Source organism: Gobio gobio, assembly GCF_949357685.1.
Source record: "Gobio gobio genome assembly, chromosome: 1".
Classification (NCBI taxonomy): Eukaryota; Metazoa; Chordata; class Actinopteri; order Cypriniformes; family Gobionidae; genus Gobio; species Gobio gobio.
The window spans coordinates 49,147,893-49,167,666 of NC_137097.1; the positions used below are offsets into that span (position 1 = coordinate 49,147,893).

The window sequence follows — 19,774 nt, forward strand, 5'->3', positions numbered from 1 at the left end:
ACTGCGTATTATATTTTTTATTTATTTTTTTACCTTATTGAAATCAAAATGAGGAATTAATAAGTAGAATTGGAATCGGACGATGGCACAACCAAAACTTTGGGGCAGCAGTGCCACAGTTTATCATCTGGAGCCCTCCATTGTATTTGTTATATTTTAGTATTGTATTTTAGTATTTAGTCTGGTACCAAACCTTGTTTTGACTGCCATTTTGTTTGATCTCTGGAGTGGCTTATTAAATTCACTCCCAAATGCTTTCATTATTTTTCCAGATGTAATGTTTGTTTGTTGTTCTTGCAGTGGTGTAAATTTGACGATGATGTCGTTTCTCGGTGCACTAAAGAAGAGGCCATCGAACACAATTATGGAGGTCACGATGATGACTTGTCAGTGCGTCACTGCACTAATGCTTACATGTTGGTGTACATCAGAGAATCCAAGCTCAGTGAGTGGCATGAACATTATTTCGCCTGCAGTGAGGTTAATTTATGATGTTATCATTTTAGCATGTGGTAATTTCACTCTGCCTGTGACTAAGTGGCTGGCATCTGTAGACACTGACAAAAATCCAGCCCTCATGAAAACCTTTGGTTGTCGATCTCAGGGCATGTGTTTATCATGTGTCCATCTGTCCTCATAAGTGCTGTTGTCATGTCCAGGTGAGGTCCTGCAGCCGGTCACAGACATGGATATCCCCCAGCAGCTGGTGGAGAGGCTGCAGGAGGAGAAAAGGGTGGAAGCCCAGAAGAGAAAAGAGAGGCAGGAGGCTCACCTTTACATGCAAGTACAGGTATGGAGCCGCATTATGTCCAACCAAACCAATTATTCTTGGAAATGCAAATGTGCCTTCTAAATGGAACACTTATTGGCCCACTTGGTGTACCAGATAAAATGGGTCACTTCAGGTCATGTTGGCATAGGCCTCAAGTTTTAGACCTTTTAGAGTTGGATTTGTAAAATAATTCCATTCTACTTTGTGTTTCTGTTTAAAACATCCTGTCATCACTCTGTGTTCCTGTAGATGGTGACAGAAGACCAGTTCTGTGGACATCAGGGCAATGACATGTATGATGAGGAGAAAGTAAAATACACAGTGTTCAAGGTTCTGAAAAGCTCCACTCTGGCTGAGTTTGTCCAGAACCTTTCACAGACCATGGTGAGACTTCACTTGACACAAGTTCCTTGGATAACATCTTTCTTTTTTTGGATCCTAACAATGTACAAAAGGAATTTTGTAAAGGAATTTTTTTTTTTAAATGTTTTAAGAACTTTGTGATTGGCCCAAAGCTGACTTCTTACATCAGCACGTTCTGACCTTGTACGTGCTCATGCCAGTAATTTTCATTCTTTGTTCACACACAGCATCATACTGCTAATGTCACAACTTTGCTATACTGGTAAATTGCCAGAATCAATTTACCTATATTTTTTAAAAGGTCCTGTTCGCACATGTTCTCTTAATGGTAATTTACAAGTTAACACTGTATGTGTGAAAGGGACATTCCTACATAGACCACAACCCTGAATGCTGAAACCTGATTCATGGTGACAGTCGAGAGTGTAAAAATGAGCTCTTAACATAACCACATAGCATATAACTGATGACAGTCAGCAAACAACAAAAAGCTAATCCTTCTACAGTAACAGCATTATTTATTAATGCTGCAGTGCATTCTGGGAGCTTGCAAATCCAAAAAATCAGCAACATTGTTTATTTTGAAATGAAACTGAGTTTTTTTTTCTGGTTTGTCCATGAAGATGGTCTCAATTAATTTTATTTCCTCCAGGGTTTCCCGCAGGACCAGATGAGACTCTGGCCAATGCAGGCCAGAAGCAACGGCACTAAACGGCCGGCCATGTTGGATTATGAAGCAGATTGCAACAAGTCTGTAAGTCTGTGCACTCCTATTTTTAATCCATCCATATTAAGGCGTTCTTGTTTCATTTTTTGCTCTCTATGTGAGAATAAAGTTGTTCATTTCAATATCACAAACAGATGATCGACTTGAGCGATAACGAGAACCCATGGACAATATTTCTAGAAACTGTAGATCCAGAAATGGCTGCCAGTGGTGCAACGTTACCCAAGTTCGACAAAGACCGTGAGTTTCAATGTTTACATTTATATTATGGATATACTCTGAACATTTAGTGTTTCAGACTGTAGATGTGACATTTTATTTTAGTCTAGAGCAAAAAGGCCTACAAAACGTTTTCAGATCAAACTTTTAACCTTGTTGCTTTGGCTTTTCAGATGATGTTATGTTGTTCTTGAAGATGTATGATCCAAAAACCAGAAGCTTAAATTATTGTGGACATATCTACACACCTATATCCTGTAAAATACGTGAGTAATCAAAGTTACATATAACAGGATTGTTCTCATGTTTTTGTTAAGATTTAATTAAACAGAAGTCGATCCTTTATGTTTAATCCATTCTAACCCTTACCCAAACAGGAGACTTGCTGCCCGTTATGTGTGAAAGAGCAGGGTTTCAGCAGGGAATTAGCCTTATCCTCTATGAGGTAAGACTGTTTTGAATAATTTATCCGTTTGTGTTTTTATTTTTTATAGTAAATATCTACTATTAAAAACAGTGTAAATTTACTCCAATTGAATTTAGACATCAAAACATTGTAATAGAACGGCATGAAAATGTATGGTTTGGATTTTACTGTTCAAAAGTTTGGGGTTAGTTTTTGTATTTTTTTGTATGCGTGTGTGTGTGTGTGTATATGGGGACACTAAATTTTTCAACTAAACATCGAAATACATCTAAATAATAAACTAAATTAACCATTTAAACTAAATTACTGATCAAATTATTGATCTAAAGCCCACACTGTCACTGTATGATACTTGAAATTTTTCCAGAATGGCTATACAGCTGAATAAAATTATGCTGCATTATTTTCCTGTTTAACACTGTAAAGCTGCTTTGAAACAATCTACATTGTTAAAAGCGCTATATAAATAAAGTTGACTTGACTGACTTGACTTGACTATAAAATAAAGATAATGATGATAATAATAAATAAGGATGCATTAAATCAAAAGGGACAGACATTTATAATGTTACAAAATAATTAGATTTTCAATACATGTTGATGAACTTTCTATTCTTCAAAGAAGCCTGAAAAAATGCATCACTGTTTCCACAAAAATCCCCAAATTGCCATTAGGGCTGAACGATTAATTGCATTTGCGATAATATCGCGATATGATAAAACACGATTTCCTAACCGCAAAGGCTGCGATTACAGTCTGGTCACGTGACACGCGAGAGTAAAGTCTGCAGAAGAAGCAACTTGGCATGTTACACATGCCTGGCCTAAAAGTGGAAAAAAACTGTTTGTTTGATCTATCTAATATTGTGTCGTTCATACTATAGGCTACAATAGAGGTGAGAGAAGATTCTTCTCCAATGATTCTGGATCGATTCTGAGCTTAGATTTTAACTGCAGGTGCGTGGTGGCGCTGCGTGTGTTTTAGAAACACCCGTATTCTGATTGCTTCCATTATCTCTCTCTTTCTCTCTCTCTCACACATACACACACACACACACACACAAAATCACACACGAACCATAAAATAATATTTCATAACGTCCGGAACGGTTAACGGCGCGAATCGCAATGACATTCGCAGGCTTCTTTGCACCGGATATGCGCTGTGAGAAACTTAGCTTTGTCACAGAGTGTGTTCTCGCCCGCCGGTATTTTCCTTACAAACGCTCAACGAAGGCTTCATTCATGTCGTTAGGAATACAGTGTGCTTGTATATTAAAAAATAAGTAACTCACTGACAGAAGGTTTTCCATTTCAAATGCTCACGCGGCGCTTTGTGAAGAGTGCTCGCGAGCACGCGTCTGTGTGAGTCTCAAAATGCTTTTATGACGCAAAATTAATGTAAACACCGTCAGTAATGTCTTAATGAATTAATCAGACAGGGCAAAAACATCTTATATTTCAAAAGAGATCTGTGCAATAGTGTGAATGCAGGTCTCCCGCTGTCTATGATGATGTCATGATTAATAATCAAACAACAGTAAAGCTGAGAAAGAGAAAAATCACTCACAGTTCAGATACTCTTAAATACTGAAAGCACTCTTTGTTCATTGTTCCTCTTTATGATTTACTAGCTTGTTTTGCAGCTATATTAGTTTATATATTTAAAATTATTAACATGCAATTGTTTTAATTAAAATGTTATAATGTTCTAGTTATTTTAAAAAGCTTATTACATATATCATAATAAAAAACATTTTAAGTTTTTAATAAATGAATAAGATTAATTAATAAGGAAAAAGTTCAAGAATTGTTTTGGAATCGGATCGTGACTCCCAGAATCGGATCGTGAAGTACCAATTAAAGATTTCCACCATTACTATACAATGATGTATTGTTGAATAATACAGAAGATAAAGAGTTTAAAAAAGAATCGCATATTAAATCGCAATCGCAATATTAGTTAAAAAATCGCAATTCGATTTTTTTCCAAAATCGTTCAGCCCTAATTGCCATATTGGAATCATTTCTGAAGGATCACATGACACTGAAGACCGAATAGCTTGTGTTCATTTGTGCTGTCACAGGAATAAATTACTTTGTAATGTATACAAATATTGGATTTTAAATGTTAATATTTTACAATAGTACTGCTTTTGCTGTATTTTTTTAAATCAAATAAATGCAGCCTTGGAGAGAGTATCAGGCCCTAAACTTTGAGCTTTGATGCATTTTAATGGTTAATATAAATGTGACACTGGACCACAAAGCCAGTCATAAGGGTAATTTTTTTTTTAAATTGAGATGTATACATCATATGGAAGCAGAATAAATGAGCTTCCCATTGATGCATGGTTTGTTAGGATAGGACAGTGTTAAATAGTATACAACTATTTGAAAATCTGAGGGTGCAAAAAAAAATCTAAATATTGAGAAAATTGCCTTTTAAAGTTGTCCAAATGAAGTCCTTAGCAAGGCATATTACTGATAATACATTTTTGATACTTTCACGGTAGGAAATTCACAAAATATCTTCATGGAACTTGATCTTTACTTAAAATCCTAAAGATTTTTGGCCTAAAAGAAAAATCGATAATTTTGACCCATACAATGTATTGTTGGATATTGCCACAAATATACCTGTGCGACTTATGACTGGTTTTGTGGTCCAGGGTCACTAATATATTCTGTATAACCTAGGAATTGGCTTCAAATCGGGACATATAGTTAAAACATGATGCATTCTGTTACAGGAAGTTAAACCGAATTTAACAGAGCGAATACAAGACTATGATGTCTCCCTGGACAAGGCTCTGGATGAGCTTATGGATGGAGACATAATTGTGTTCCAGAAGTAAGTATTAGTCGTCTTGATTCTTAAGTCATTTTGCACAGGTTTACAGGGCCTTGATTGTTCTTTTGTCGTTTAACCGCCAGAGACGATCCTGAAAATGAAACCAGTGAGCTGCCTACTGCAAAAGACTACTTCAGAGACCTGTACCACCGTGTGGATGTCATCTTCTGTGACAAGACCATTCACAATGACCCAGGCTTTGTTGTGACACTGTCAAACCGAATGAACTACTTCCAGGTTGTTATTTTTTTAATGGATCAGAAAGTGCCAGTAATGCAAGCAACCTCTGAAAAATCTCATCATGATTTGTTTTCAGGTGGCAAAGACTGTTGCGCAGAGGTTAAATACTGACCCCATGCTCCTACAGTTTTTCAAGTCACAGGGGTACGTCTTCTAATTTTTAGTTTAATGTGACTTCTCACCTCCCGCCCCCTGTTTGCATCCATGAACCTGCATTTTTATTCTCCTCCCTCTCAGGTACAGAGATGGTCCAGGCAACCCACTCAGGCACAACTATGAAGGCACTCTCAGAGACCTGCTGCAGTTCTTCAAGCCCCGGCAGCCTAAGAAGCTGTACTACCAGCAGGTGAGAGAGGTCTTATCTTCCACTTTGCACTCCTCTAAGGGAATATGAGATCTTCTAAGCCGTTACGTTCGGGGCATCTGATTTATTCATGGTTTTGCCTCCCCCAGCTCAAGATGAAGATCACAGACTTTGAGAACAGGAGGAGTTTCAAAGCCATATGGCTCAACAGTATGTTTCGAGAGGAGGTAAGAACGTGCTGCAATAATTCTACATTGAATATATCCTTATGTCAGCCAGCCCCCCATGTTTTCATAATGTACGTTTCCACCATGTTCTGCACACTTATCAGTGTGAATATTTTGTCTCCCTTTGCATTAGGAGATCACACTGTACCCTGACAAGCATGGCTGTGTTCGGGACCTTCTGGAGGAATGTAAAAAAGCAGTGGAGCTCTCAGACAAAGGCTCAGAGAAGCTGAGGTCTGTTTATTCTCAATTCACTGAATTTTGAAAGCCCTGAATAATGGAGCGTAGGGCTGGGTATTGACGCAAATTTCATGATTCGATTTCCATTCATAAGCTTTCGATTACGATTTCGATTTAATATTGATTATTGTGGAGATATATATATATATATATATATCTCAAACACTGTTACATGGCAAATTTTCTTGAGGAAAAAAATTCTTAAATGTTGGAATTTAGAAATAAAAGGCATTTTTCTATCCTGATTTTAGCCCTCTGGCTTGAATCCTCTGTCTGAAGGGGCGTGTCTGCTGTGAGACTTCAGTGTAAATGCCCACTGTTGTGATTGGCTGACGTCTTTGCTTTTACGCATTACATGTGGAACCCCTCTCGAATACTTTTACAAAAAAAATTTACTATTACAGCTATCGAGATTAACGATTCATGAAAGTGTTGATTATAGTGTTATTTTTAGTCTTTTCCCCTCACATGAAAGGCTACAGTGATGAGCATTGAGTAGACAGACGGTCTTTATCGCGTGTAAACTATACATAGTAGGCTGTTGGTACATTACTAATATTGAAGGTTAACATTAACTGATTTAAATACAAACATAAATTACACTTAATTATTTTTTTTATAATACTAACTTAAAAAATTGCATAATCATATTTCCAATTAGTTTTTTTGAAATGTAAACATTTAAATGGTGGCAATCATAACTTGATTTATTCCAACATGCATTAATATTGAAGAACATAAATGATAATAAATAGCCTATGTAATGTGGTGCATATATTTATCAAAATGTTCATCTCTAGAGTAAATTTTTTTTCAAGCGGACTAACAAGTTTATGGACACTGAACGTTTTTTTCTGAGGTAAATGACATTACGTGACATATTGTTCACAAGCTGTTATTGACGTCTTTCCACGGTTGAAACACCAATTGAGCGATTACATGTGACGTGATAAAGATCTCAGTGCATTGTACTCAGTTTTTGCATACATTGACATTCATTCATGTTTATTTCGCGCTGTAACCGATCAGAGATGATCCATTCACGTGCACTCCGCGCTGCCGCTTCTCTTGAACTGAGGCGCTACTGTGATCTGTCACACCACATTAAACAGTGCCAAAACAGTATTTTTTTTTTAAAAATTCCATAATAAAATGGACGTTATTTGAAATCTGAGACTTTGTATCTTATCAAAAGTAACAAAGCACAGAGATTGTGATTTATTGGATGAGAGGGGCTCTACTAAGTTACATGCATTCATCAACTGAAAGCAGGATGACTATTCTATTCTTGGGATTTAAGAATTGATTTCAGTTCATAAAAATGAGAATAGATTTAAATCAAGAAATCAATTTTTTTTTTTTTTTTTTTAACCCAGCCCTAATGGAAAGTGCTACGGGTCTCATTTATTAAGCATGCATAAGCACAAATTAAATCTGAGTTCGAACGTTTTCACGAACAAATCCTGATTCATTAATAACTTTAGTTCTAAAATCTATTCTAAATTTACGAAAAATGTTGGAACAACTGAAACCACTTGTACACATCATACTCGTACATGTAAATGTGCGCATAAATACAAATAGTGTACGCAATTGTTAGTGAATTAGAGCCAATTTCTGCATCATTTTATCTGCTCAAAGATAGCTCTAAGGGACTTACCATGAGTGCTGTATAGAATCTTGCAAACATCTTGGTTTTGTTGGGGGGTTTTTTCCCCCCTTTTAACATGTTGTCAGTATCTCTTATTTGACTTTTTATGGCTATTCATTTTATGATATTTAAATAATTTAAAGTGATGCATATTATTTAGTTCATAAGTTTGGGGCTGGTAAGATTTTTTTTTTTCTCTCTTATACTCACCAAACATGCATTTATTTAATCAAAAGCATTGTAAAACATGTTGTGAAATTGTTTTCTTTTTTAATGTATTTTTAAAATGCAATTTATTCTTCTCAAAAGGCTTGAATGACTTTTCAGTGTCACATGATCCTCTATAAATCAGTCTATGCTGATTTTTTTTTTTTTTTTTTTTTTTCTTCTTCAGGATCCTTTTGATGAATAGAAATGTCCAGATAATGGCATTTTAGAAAATTTGAATGAAACTTTTGATCAATTTAATAAAAAATCTTACTGACCCCAAACTGTTGGACGGTATTGTACACATACAAAGTGATAGGACATTTCCCAGTGTTATTTTCCTTCCTATAGACATTTGATGCTTCATTGCATTTGATGCGTTTCATGCAATGTTAATTTGTCGGCTCTAATAGTTGTCATAAACATGGGATTTGTGCTACCTAATGCTTGTTTTGATTGTAATGAGCGTTATAGAATGGATTACAAACTTGATGATCCTGATCCTGAGGAAAATCACTGATTTATGAGCCAGCCGTGCTTTAATCACTCACTGATGCTGCAATACGAGTCACTCTGATATATTTCTGACTCCTTTCACTTGTCACTCCTGATATCATTCTCTCTTTTGCTCATACAGGCTGTTAGAGATTGTCAGCTACAAAATTATCGGGGTTCACCAGGAAGATGAATTGCTAGAATGTTTATCTCCAGCCGCCAGTCGAACATTCAGAATAGAGGTAAGGATGAGCTGATAAACAGAAGTCCTGATGATTTGGAATCTGATTTGGAATCTGAGAGATGCTACTTGTTTGTGGATGCTGTTCCCTTGAAACAAGTTTGACGTCTTTTCTGGCAGGAAATCCCTCTCGACCAGGTTGATCTGGACAAGGAGAATGAAATGCTGATTCCAGTTGCACATTTCCACAAGGAAGTTTTCGGGACATTCGGAATTCCATTTTTGCTCAAGATCCGTCAGGTGTGTTAGTGGAGTGCATGTGTAGGTGGACAGCTGTCATCTGTTCTGTTGTGTCATGTCCTTTTTAATGTGTGCATTTATTGTGGCAGGGGGAACCCTTCAGAGAAGTAATGAAGAGAATTCAGAGCATGCTTGACATTCAGGAGAAAGAGTTTGAGAAGGTAAGAGCAGCTTTACAAATGTCACAAGTAATCACAATGTGTGTCAGTGAATTGTCAAACCTGGACATTTTTTGCACATTAACAAATGCATACTTTTGGTCTCTAGGTATATAATAATGAAAGTATATTTTTCTGCTCAATATATTGAATCTCTAAATCTAAACGACGAGACTGTCAATCATAATACTACCTTGGACATGACATGGTTTAATGATTTACTACAAAGCAAGTGCACAATCATATTAGCGTTGTTTAATGGTGGATTGTTGCTTTGACAAAGCTCTCAGCTAACATAATATTGCTTTTTAATGAGGATGAAAAAAATAGTTTTTAAGAGTAATGTAGGCGAATGCGATTCATATGTTGCATAGGATATACTCAGGCATTTCACTATCCAGTGTGATTCTGGGAGCCCGATCCAATTCTTGATCTAGATTTTTTTATTATTATTATCAGCTTGTCTGCTGTTGGATTATTACTGATGCCATCATAGAGCCGTATATGAATGCAAATGCGGCCTATTAGATCTATCTATTTTGACACATCAGATGTTTGTCCTGACTGTCTGATCCCTTAAGAAATAACTTGCTGTTTACAGTAAATTTGCATCATAAATGCGTTTTAAGATGCAACCACTTCCATGGAGTCATACAGCCGCATTGGAGTTTTTGCGTCACCATCCCCATTTTAAACTAATTTTAATAATGTTGTACATGATAAAATGGCTTTATGAAAATATTGTAATTTTATATTTTGTTATATAGTGACTTAAAGGATTTGATGGAAGTATTAGTGCTTTGACTATTTTAGTGCCTGAATTATTAATGCATGCATTCCAGACGGTATATATTATATATTTTTGTAATGTCAAAATGGAATAAACTTTATTTTATTATTTTGTAATTATCAAACTATCAGGACAGTTTTGTACTATTGGGGCAGTTTAGAGATCCATCCATGTTAAATTTGCTTCCTTCTGGGTTGCTGAAGACCTGAATATGTAAATAATGATTGAGACATTTATGCATTTATTGGTTAATTCATGGTCGATAAATTGTATTTATTGATTGCCGTTATCGCAGTTAAATATGACTTGAAATATTATAGACAAAGTGCCTTTTTAGACACAAAATGTTGGAGGGGGTGCGGGGAGACTGAAAAATAAAAGATTTTACTAATTAAGAGCTGATTCAGAACCAAGTTAGGTTTCACCCACACCACCAGTCATTATAAAATAAAATAATTTGTTTTGTTTTTTTTCTTTTAGTTCAAGTTTGCAATAGTCATGATGGGCCGGCATCAGTATATCAACGAGGAAGACTACGAGGTGAATCTGAAAGACTTTGAGCCACAGCCAGGTATGTCATGCTCCTTTTTCCTCTGACATCTGATACGATAATTCTTTATATTTGAAAGCCGATAAATGTAGATCCACATTTTTTTTTTTATATAATTTTTTGCGAGCCTGATTTACAAAAACAAAAATGTCTCCACACTAATAGCCATGTCCCAAGCACTTCAGCATAAATCAAACATATACAGTATACAGCCTAGTTTGAACAAGTCTAAGTTTAAAATTATTTTTACACTCCTATGGCCAACTTTCTTGATCAAATAAAAAAAATCCATTGCCTTTTTATAAAAAAATTTTTTACAAAAAAGGAATGAAGTCATTGGACAACATTTAAAGAATCAAAATGCATCAATGTCATTGATAAATAAAATGGATTAGACTCCGCTCTGACAATAATGAAATTATTTTAATTAAAGGTTTAACTGTTGTGAATCCGCAACATTCATTTACAGTAGAGTTCCGATTATAATTCTATGTAGACAGTGCTGCGCATGTTGCTCTTAACTGTATTTTCCTTTTTCAAAAGGGATTCCAATCATATTTCAAGCAATTCAAAACCATCACAGCAAACCGTGCGCATCTCCAGTGTCTCTGCTGAAGGAAATAATCCGTCATTTATCGGCTTTAATATATCGGATACATTTTCTTATCTGGCCAATAATGATAACATTAATAATGATGAATATATATATATTGGCCGATGCTGATATATTGTGCATCCCTAAACCTTATCATATTCTGTACTTCATCAGGGAACATGTCGCACCCGAGGCCTTGGTTAGGGCTTGACCACTTCAACAAAGCTCCAAAGAGAGGTCGCTACACGTACCTGGAAAAAGCGATCAAGATTCACAACTGACAAGCCCCCACTCTAACCGACGATACTAAAGACTTTAACCAAACCTCTTGTGTGCACCACTTTTAACACCTGCTGTCTGGGTACACAGGCACCATGTATGAAGTCTTCAGCGAATGGAGTGACTGCTGATGCTCCTGTTTTTCTTTTGAGGCTGTTCGATTTGGCTTCTCTAACTATTGACTGCCTATTTGTCTGGAAGAATGAATTGGATTTTAACAAGAAAGGGGGAACAGTATGTCCTAGACTTTGTTTTGATTTTGTTTTTGTTTGTTTCGTTTTTTTTTTCTTTTTAAGTTCGTTTTTAAAAGAATTGTTACGGCAAGAAAGCTGCTGCATTGTGAGGTGGAGGTGATGGAAAGAGGAGTTATGTCATTTGCAGAAGATGAAAAGGATACCTCCATCCTTCAACAAAAATAAATCACCGCAAATGGCTGATGCTTTTGCTAGTTGCCCTGACATGGTTGTCTCATTTTCTGGTTCCTTAGTGCAACTAGTCAATTTTCACGTTTACACAATTCTTCTTTCTCACTTAGTTTGGTTGGAGAAATTCAGTTTGTCGTCTTTGGAAATCCTGTATAATAAAGTAAAGAGCCACAGCATCCGTTTTAAAATAAAAATAAAATAAATCGTCTGTACTTCATCTTGCACGTTGGCACTTAATATCCAAGGTTTTACATTTCTCAGCACTGTTAAATGTAATCTTTGGTTGGAGTTTGATTTGCATATCCCTTTGCTCTTTTTTTTCCTCTCCCCATAAATTTTTTTTTTCTTTAGCTCCTCTGTCACTGGCTGTGGGATTATTCTGATGGGGAGGGAGGGGTCGCTTGCTGGCGGCCCCAGATTCGTTGTACTGTTTGTTGGCACGAGGCTGCAGACATATAGTAGACTGGTTTGGGACATAGAGAAACCAGCATTAATGAACCAATACAAACCTTTTTTTTTTCTTTAAGCACAGAAGGAATGCTCCCTAGTGCATAGTTGGCTTTGTAAAAACAATTAAAATTGTATATTTAAAGAATGAACATGTAAAATTTAAAACACCGATTTGTTGGGTACAGCTCAATTCAGATGTTCATATTCATTGTGTGTAGTTATTTTGGATCCTGACCGTTTTATTTGAGGGTTTTTTTTCCTTAACTAATTGCAACAGTTTGTCTCGTTTAAGTGCAGTACAAAGATGACCTGCAGATCACCTTTCTTTTTTGATTCTTTTTTTCTCTCCAGTCTAATTCCTCCGTGTAGCAGCAGTGTACGACAACTCTTCCTGTATATTGCCTTTTTGCTGGAAAATGTATGTTGAATAAAATTTTCTATAAAAGCTACAGCCATGGTTTGTGGAGAATTGAGACTTGAAGATGGAGTTTCGACTGTAATGCTGTGCTGGTGTCATGTAATATGAAGATTGTAGTGTGTATAAACACGATATAGGTTCTCATTAAGGTATTGCACAAGTGTTTTATTATGAATGTTTCATTTAGATGCACATATGACATTATTGTAATGATTCAGAGGCTTTTTACAGAAGTGAAACAATTGCTAAACAATGACCCAAAAGCAAAAAAGTTAATTTTGAAAGTATAGTTTCTTTTTTATTTAACAGGTTCTGAAAAAGTTGATAACAATATTCAAAGGCCCCATGACTTTTCCAGTTGATCGTGATATACTGGACAATTTACCTGATCAAATTTAATTTGAATGACTTTTTCAGCTCTAGAAGTCACTTTTAAAAAGAGTCCACTTCATATATTCACATTTATTTGCGTGAACTCAAAGAAATAAATGTTGAGGTATATTAAAATAAGATATATATTTAGATGTTTTAGCTTGCTTTTAATGTGTGTATTGTTTTAAGTCATCCTGAGGTCCCTTTGAATTTTGCTGAGGGCTCCTTGGTTGAGAACCACTATTCTAAATGGTGCAGTTGATGGCGAAATTGCTGCTATTTACATTACGTGATGCTATAATGTACTTAGGCAAATCAAAATGTTGGTTCCACGAACACCTCAAATTTCTTAACCCATAACCTGGAGTCCTTTTATAGATATACAATCAAACCCATGAGTATTCATATTCATTTGTGAATGTAGTAATAAAGACTAAACCAGATGAACACCAAAAGGTTAGTTACAAACATTGCAACGCATTAGTTCATACAGACAAGTCTGTACTAAGATGACATCTGTGTTGGTCTGAAAGTGTCCTTCATATAGTGTAAGGTGCAACACAAATCCATGAGCAGTGTTAAAACTGGGGAAGGGAAAGGATGGGACGGGGTTAGCAGCATCGCTTCTTTTCAATGTGCAGGATCTTATTGCATTTCGGGCATGTGTGATAGGCGTCTTTGAAAAACTTGACGAAGAATGGAATCAGACAGCAGAATAAAATAAACCTGGAAAAGAGGAAGACATTGACAGTCACGGTTTGTTGGCGCACACAAGATTTGACGTTTTCATCTGCAAAATTCAAATGCACTCTTACCCGCACAGGATGAAGAGTAAGCACATCAACCAGGCGTACGTTCCCACTTTGTAGGTGACGTTGGTTAAGACCTGCTGTTGGCAGTGCGTGCAGGTGGTCGTTCCTGGATTGCGACCCAGCTCATATGATTCATAGCTGACGAATTTGTTTTTGCCATCAGTTGCCTGGGACTGAACTACAGGAAAAGCATGTGTTTAGTAAGTATATTATTTATTATACAGGCTGTACAAATATTAGAGGCAAAACATTTTTTTATCAATGCAACTTTCATTAAGTAAAATCAACAAAAGTATTCCTTCTGGGGGGGGGGGGGTAGTCCCTGACCATGAACAGCAACAGAAGGTACATTATATCACCATTAGATGGCGGCAGAGACTATGATTGAGTCAGTCAGTATGAAGACTTATATTGAAAGGACGGAAACTTCTTGTGAACACGGAACAAGACGCAACAGACAAATGCTTTGACTAGCCCTGTTATTGTCAGAGCACGGAAAACCCCATAACTGTTAAAGGGTTAGTTCACCCAAAAATGAAAATTATGTCATTAATTACTCACCCTCATGTCGTTCGACACCCGTAAGACCCCCGTTCATCTTTGGAACACAAATGAAGATATTTTTGTTGAAAGCTGATGGCTGAGAAAGGCTTCAGATAGGCCTCCATTGGCATTCAGTACATTTACACTCCCAAGACCCATAAAAGGCACTTAAAACGTTGTTACAAAGTCCATCTCACCACAGTGACTCTACAATAATTTTACGATGAGACAACAATAGTTTTTGTGCAAAAAAAATAATTAAAATAACACCTCTATCCAACTTGTTCTTGTCTTCCGTGTGTGCCTCCATGACGCATTCGCGAGAATATTACGCAGATCCGGCGTTCGGACGCATGACCCAGAAGCGATTTGTTTACAAGCAGATCTAAGCTGTTGAATTCTACATTGATCGTGCTTTAGGTCTCGGCGTAGTTCTCAAAATGGGGTTATTTCATGTGTGCACTCAAAGTGTGCATTTCATGGATTCCCGAACCCCGGCACTACATCATATTCTCGCGCATGCGTCGTGGAGGAACACACGGAAGACAAGAAGAGGTTGAATAAAGTCGTTATTTAGATTTTTTTTTCCCACAAAAACTATTGTTGTCTCATCGTAAAATTATTGTAGAGTCACTGTGGTGAGATGGACTTTGTAACAACGTTTTAAGTGCCTTTTATGGGTCTTGGGAGTGTAAATGTACTGAATGCCAATGGAGGCCTATCTGAAGCCTTTCTCAGCCATCAGCTTTCAACAAAAATATCTTCATTTGTGTTCAGAAGATGAACGGAGGTCTTACGGGTGTCGAACAACATGAGGGTGAGTAATTAATGACAGAATTTTCATTTTTGGGTGAACTAACCCTTTAAAGGACAAGATATTGCAAAGGAAATGCTATATCTAAATGTATCTAATGCTCTCTCTCTCTCTCTCTCACACACACAAAATACTCTATTTACATAATACAGTAAGTTTCAATGAACAATATCAATGAGAACAAACGTAATGTTTACGTTTGCTAAGAGTGGTTGCTAAGGGTGTGTGTAGCACAGAAAATTGTGTGAAAATAGATTTGATATAGATTTCTATTTTTTTATTATTCCATGATGGAAACGGGCTTCCATAAACCATGCACACTGCACTTATTAACTTATTTATTTAAATGTTGAATACACACAATATAAGGACAATGGTCCAATACAGTAAATTCCTGACATTGTCCAAACATGAGTGGTTCTTTCCGTGTACCCTTTCCAACTAACATTTTTCCACAGATAATTAACAGGTACCAGACTCACCGGGTGTGGAGGATTTCACTTGGATTGCAGGATCTCTAATAGTGGAGCTCTGTGGGGTGAATGGAGTGTGCACATGGTAGACCTTGACGTTGGGGCCCTTGGTACCCTCTACTGTTGATGTCAAGAGGAAAGATACCAGGCAGAACATTAATATTTTCCCTTCATATCTATTTCAGGTTTTCACATTTGCGTCACACGCACTGGCTGGATTGCTTTCATTATTATGATTATTATAATGAGTCATTCAAAATTACCAATGACAAACTTACTTGGTGTGGCATATGGAGGTGGGTCCCCAGTTTTGTTAGCACTCATTCTGTCTTTAGAGTTTAAACTGCTGGGACAAAAGTAAAAAAGATATAAGATGTGATGTTTGCTATTAGGGTTGTCACAAATACATTTTCATATGCTAAAGTGTGATAAATTGACTTAATCTGTGCTGGCAAAAAAATATGTTCAAAATGTCAAATTGTGAGCAAGGCACTTGAAGACTGTGCTATAAGAAAGAATACGCTATATTTTAGGATTGCTTACTGTTTACCATTTTGAGTCATTAAAAACTTGGGTTTGGGACTGTCATGTCTTCCCTGACTTAGCCTACTCAATGAAATAGCTTGAACACTCTCTTCTTCCTGCTCAATTATCTTCAATAGCTGCCTGTCAACTTCCTGTTAGTCAGACTTGTTTTGGCAAAGTGTATAAAATGCAAACATATTACAAGTCATGTGGCATTAATGTCCATGATGCTACGGTGCGGAAATCGCTTAGATAACACAAAAGACAGCAATTCTACAAGCCCAGGCACTGATTGATACAGATGTCCACCCAAAGACAGAAGAGGAATGCTGCTCTACCACATGTCTGACTGTGGTACTAATATACTCAAATAATCCAACCCTGATGCTTCTCATGGAATACAAGTTCCGGAGTTCTCTTAAACAGACAATTTCGACAACATCTATCAACCAAGAAACATACAAGCTCCAGACTCCAGCACCTGTGCTAGGAATTTAAAATGGATAATAGTAACTTAAAACAGCCCGAATGTGTCATTTGTGATCGTAAATCTGTCAACTCTCAAATAGGATCTTCACTTCTATACAAGATTTGTGTGTTAATTTACCTGAACTTCTCGTATATCAGATCAGCAATGTGTATGTACAAGACCATAAAGTAGTCCCATTTCAAAGCGGGTATAAATGTTGGTAAAGCTAATTCTATCTTGTTTTAGGTGTGTATCAGTAGGAGGTGATCTGGAAACCACAAACTGTCTAAATGCGTCAGTTATTTTACAACTAAAGAAAACAGTCAAAAAGCACCATTCATTGTTCAGGTCAGCTTTGATCAAAGCTAGGCTGTCTTTCTTATTAAATGAAGCATTAAAGCTCTGGACATTTCGCCATTACAGAGCTCAACATTTAAACAAAAATTAGACCACACAATGATAAATATCAATTTACATTTTGACTTGACATTTTAACATTCAACTATTTCATCCCTGTTCTGTCTTGAACTGTTCTCCACCGTTCAAAACTGTATTGCAATAGCACTTCTTGTGTTATTGACTCCTTAAGACTAATCGATTGTTGTATTCCTCATTTATAAGTCGCTTGGGATAAAAGCGTCTGCTGAATTAATAAAAGAAAGTGACATTTAATGTACCTTCAGACAAACTGCTCAAGAAAATGACTTTTTCTGATTATAAAATTACAATAACACCATAATGTGTTTTTGAACAGGGATAGCTACTCCACAATTCAGAACACATATCGTTTCACTCATTATTTTCTTCTAATTTGAAGCACCTTTAAAATCGTAATAAATAATTTAAATCAACAGCCATGGAACATTTTCCATCAGTTCTAATTAAATTCAATGAACAATTCCAGATAAAATCCTGAAAGGAATATAAACAGCAATGCCATACTGTTAAATTGTAAATTAATCTTTTACTTCAAAATTTAAAACCTTCTCTTATATCATCATAAATGCCCCACCTTAATCCAGAGGCACAGCAAAACTGTACAGAGAGCTCTCTTACCTGTCCTGTTGACGCTGTTGCTGATGGTTAGACTGAAACCAGTTTCTATGTCGTTTACAAGCTTTTCATAGTCACTCACCTGCTCCACCCCGCCTTGTTAGAATACATTAACATATTCTGTCATCTTTTATGAATGTTCTGATGACAGAAACAGGAAGAAGGCTGCATTTTTACATATCCATCATTGAAAAAGTCTCTGAATAACCAGTTTTGCTAATGGCAAAGTCATTGGCAGGGTGTATGAATGTAAACATAATACTTCTAGACTGAAAATGACTGAAAAATCAGCAGTGTATTGTGATAGGTGTTTCACGCCTGGTAATTCAAACAAATGAAAACCTAAATATTTTGTTTGCTATAATGTGGAGTTTGCCAGATATGGTAATCAAAAATAAGTCGATATCTTATGTAGTGACTCCTTTACTGTTCTCACAGGACCCATAATGATCTATGTGTGAAATGATAATAAAGAAGCCATTTTAAAATCAAACACTTATTGTAAAACCCCATTTGAACGTTATTATTGAATCTTTTAAGAAGGTTTGAGAGATGTGAATGTTGATACAGTAACATTGATGTGACCCCAGTAAATTACAATGGACAGTTATCAGAATTGAATTGGTAATACTTTACAGGAAGGTTTTTACAGCATTTGTTAATCTTGATAATGTTTATTTCCGCATACATTTGAACATTAGTTATATTATGAACAAACACAGATTAATAATGAACAGTCTATTTATAAATGCTAGTTTGTCATTGTCAGTTCATGATACCTATTGCATCAACAAATGTTCACAATTTGAAGCTTATTGTAAAGTGTTGCCTATATTTTTAATAGTGTGATCAATGTCATCAATAGTAAATATTTTATAGCTTATAATGAGTGATTGTAAAAGTAATGGAAGTCATCAACATATCAATGTCAACCTGATACTTAACAAGTAGGCTACTTAACAGGTGTAAAAAAAAAAAAAAAGGCCTTGGGTTTTCTCAGGTCACGAAGAGAAGATGTAAAACCACACGTTACAGTGGTCTGAAAAATTTGAAAAATCCTTTCTTGAAACTAAGACTAGATAGTTTCCAGCTAAGATATTTCACTTTTTTTCAAGCTCTTTCTGTTTTAAAGTGTAAGCTCTCAGTCTAATCTGTGGTTGTTACATTCTATTATCACATCAGCAATAAAACTTACTTACAAACAGATTTTGTGGGTGATAAACGTCCCATAAGGGCTAAGGGCAAAGTTAAAATGGATGGGTGAGGGTACGTGAGCTTGACTTAATGAGATCTCCATGCAGGTGTGGCAGGGAGTGGAAGAATCTGTGTTGCTGATTTCATGAGAGTGGGCTCGGCCTCTCATCTGCGTCTTTTTGTGTGACACTCCTTTCACTGTGGTTTAGCTTGTCCGGCAGCATTCCTCCTGCTGTCAACAAACAATATCTGTTCCACATTCCGTGAAAAGGTTGCAAAATTTATGCCAATGGTTACTGTAGGCCTAAATTCATTCTAGTGAAATGTTGAGTTTTTCTGCCCTGTAATATTTTCGTCAATATATGAAGAGTTCAGATGCAAAAGCCTCTAAAAGCCACTTCGGTCAAAAATGAGATAACGATACTGAGTGAATGCTCTCCGCATATAGTATACGTTCATAAAATACTTTCACTTCCAACCCACTAAATCCCAGCCTCAGCCCATTCAGAAGTACCGGTACTTAGGTAGAAACCTATACAGAGAAGCCTGACAAAAATGATTATTTTAAAGAAAAATGTCAGACGGACTTAGAGGCTTTTGCATCTGAAGTCTTCATATGGTCTGCCAATTTCCTCTGGATGTGCACT

The 19,774-nt window shown here is 36.3% G+C and overlaps 2 protein-coding genes across 8 annotated transcripts in view; one reads left to right on the forward strand and one right to left on the reverse strand.

Annotated features, from left to right (window-relative positions):
• Nucleotides 1-12,037, forward strand: part of usp7 (ubiquitin specific peptidase 7 (herpes virus-associated)) — a 40,273-nt gene extending 28,236 nt beyond the window's left edge. For all 7 annotated transcript variants that reach the window (XM_079835195.1, XM_079835194.1, XM_079835197.1 and 4 more), the window contains exons 14-31: nucleotides 301-445; nucleotides 660-790; nucleotides 1,022-1,156; nucleotides 1,788-1,889; nucleotides 1,997-2,102; nucleotides 2,255-2,347; nucleotides 2,459-2,526; nucleotides 5,262-5,362; nucleotides 5,446-5,599; nucleotides 5,679-5,746; nucleotides 5,840-5,948; nucleotides 6,056-6,133; nucleotides 6,267-6,367; nucleotides 8,869-8,968; nucleotides 9,088-9,207; nucleotides 9,297-9,368; nucleotides 10,636-10,726; nucleotides 11,475-12,037. In XM_079835195.1, coding sequence (XP_079691321.1) covers nucleotides 301-445; nucleotides 660-790; nucleotides 1,022-1,156; nucleotides 1,788-1,889; nucleotides 1,997-2,102; nucleotides 2,255-2,347; nucleotides 2,459-2,526; nucleotides 5,262-5,362; nucleotides 5,446-5,599; nucleotides 5,679-5,746; nucleotides 5,840-5,948; nucleotides 6,056-6,133; nucleotides 6,267-6,367; nucleotides 8,869-8,968; nucleotides 9,088-9,207; nucleotides 9,297-9,368; nucleotides 10,636-10,726; nucleotides 11,475-11,581 — 1,881 coding nt within the window. In that variant the 3' untranslated portion in view covers nucleotides 11,582-12,037. The remainder of the gene's footprint in view (nucleotides 1-300; nucleotides 446-659; nucleotides 791-1,021; nucleotides 1,157-1,787; nucleotides 1,890-1,996; nucleotides 2,103-2,254; nucleotides 2,348-2,458; nucleotides 2,527-5,261; nucleotides 5,363-5,445; nucleotides 5,600-5,678; nucleotides 5,747-5,839; nucleotides 5,949-6,055; nucleotides 6,134-6,266; nucleotides 6,368-8,868; nucleotides 8,969-9,087; nucleotides 9,208-9,296; nucleotides 9,369-10,635; nucleotides 10,727-11,474) is intronic.
• A 148-nt stretch (nucleotides 12,038-12,185) lies between these two features.
• Nucleotides 12,186-17,970, reverse strand: litafd (LITAF domain containing). Its single transcript, XM_079835835.1, has 5 exons — nucleotides 17,937-17,970; nucleotides 16,165-16,232; nucleotides 15,896-16,006; nucleotides 14,060-14,234; nucleotides 12,186-13,970 (listed from the first exon to the last, which is right to left on the reverse strand). The coding sequence occupies exons 2-5, from the start codon at nucleotides 16,208-16,210 to the stop codon at nucleotides 13,856-13,858; spliced, it is 447 nt and encodes a 148-aa protein (XP_079691961.1). The 5' UTR covers nucleotides 16,211-16,232; nucleotides 17,937-17,970; the 3' UTR covers nucleotides 12,186-13,855.
• Between the last annotated feature and the right edge of the window lie 1,804 nt (nucleotides 17,971-19,774).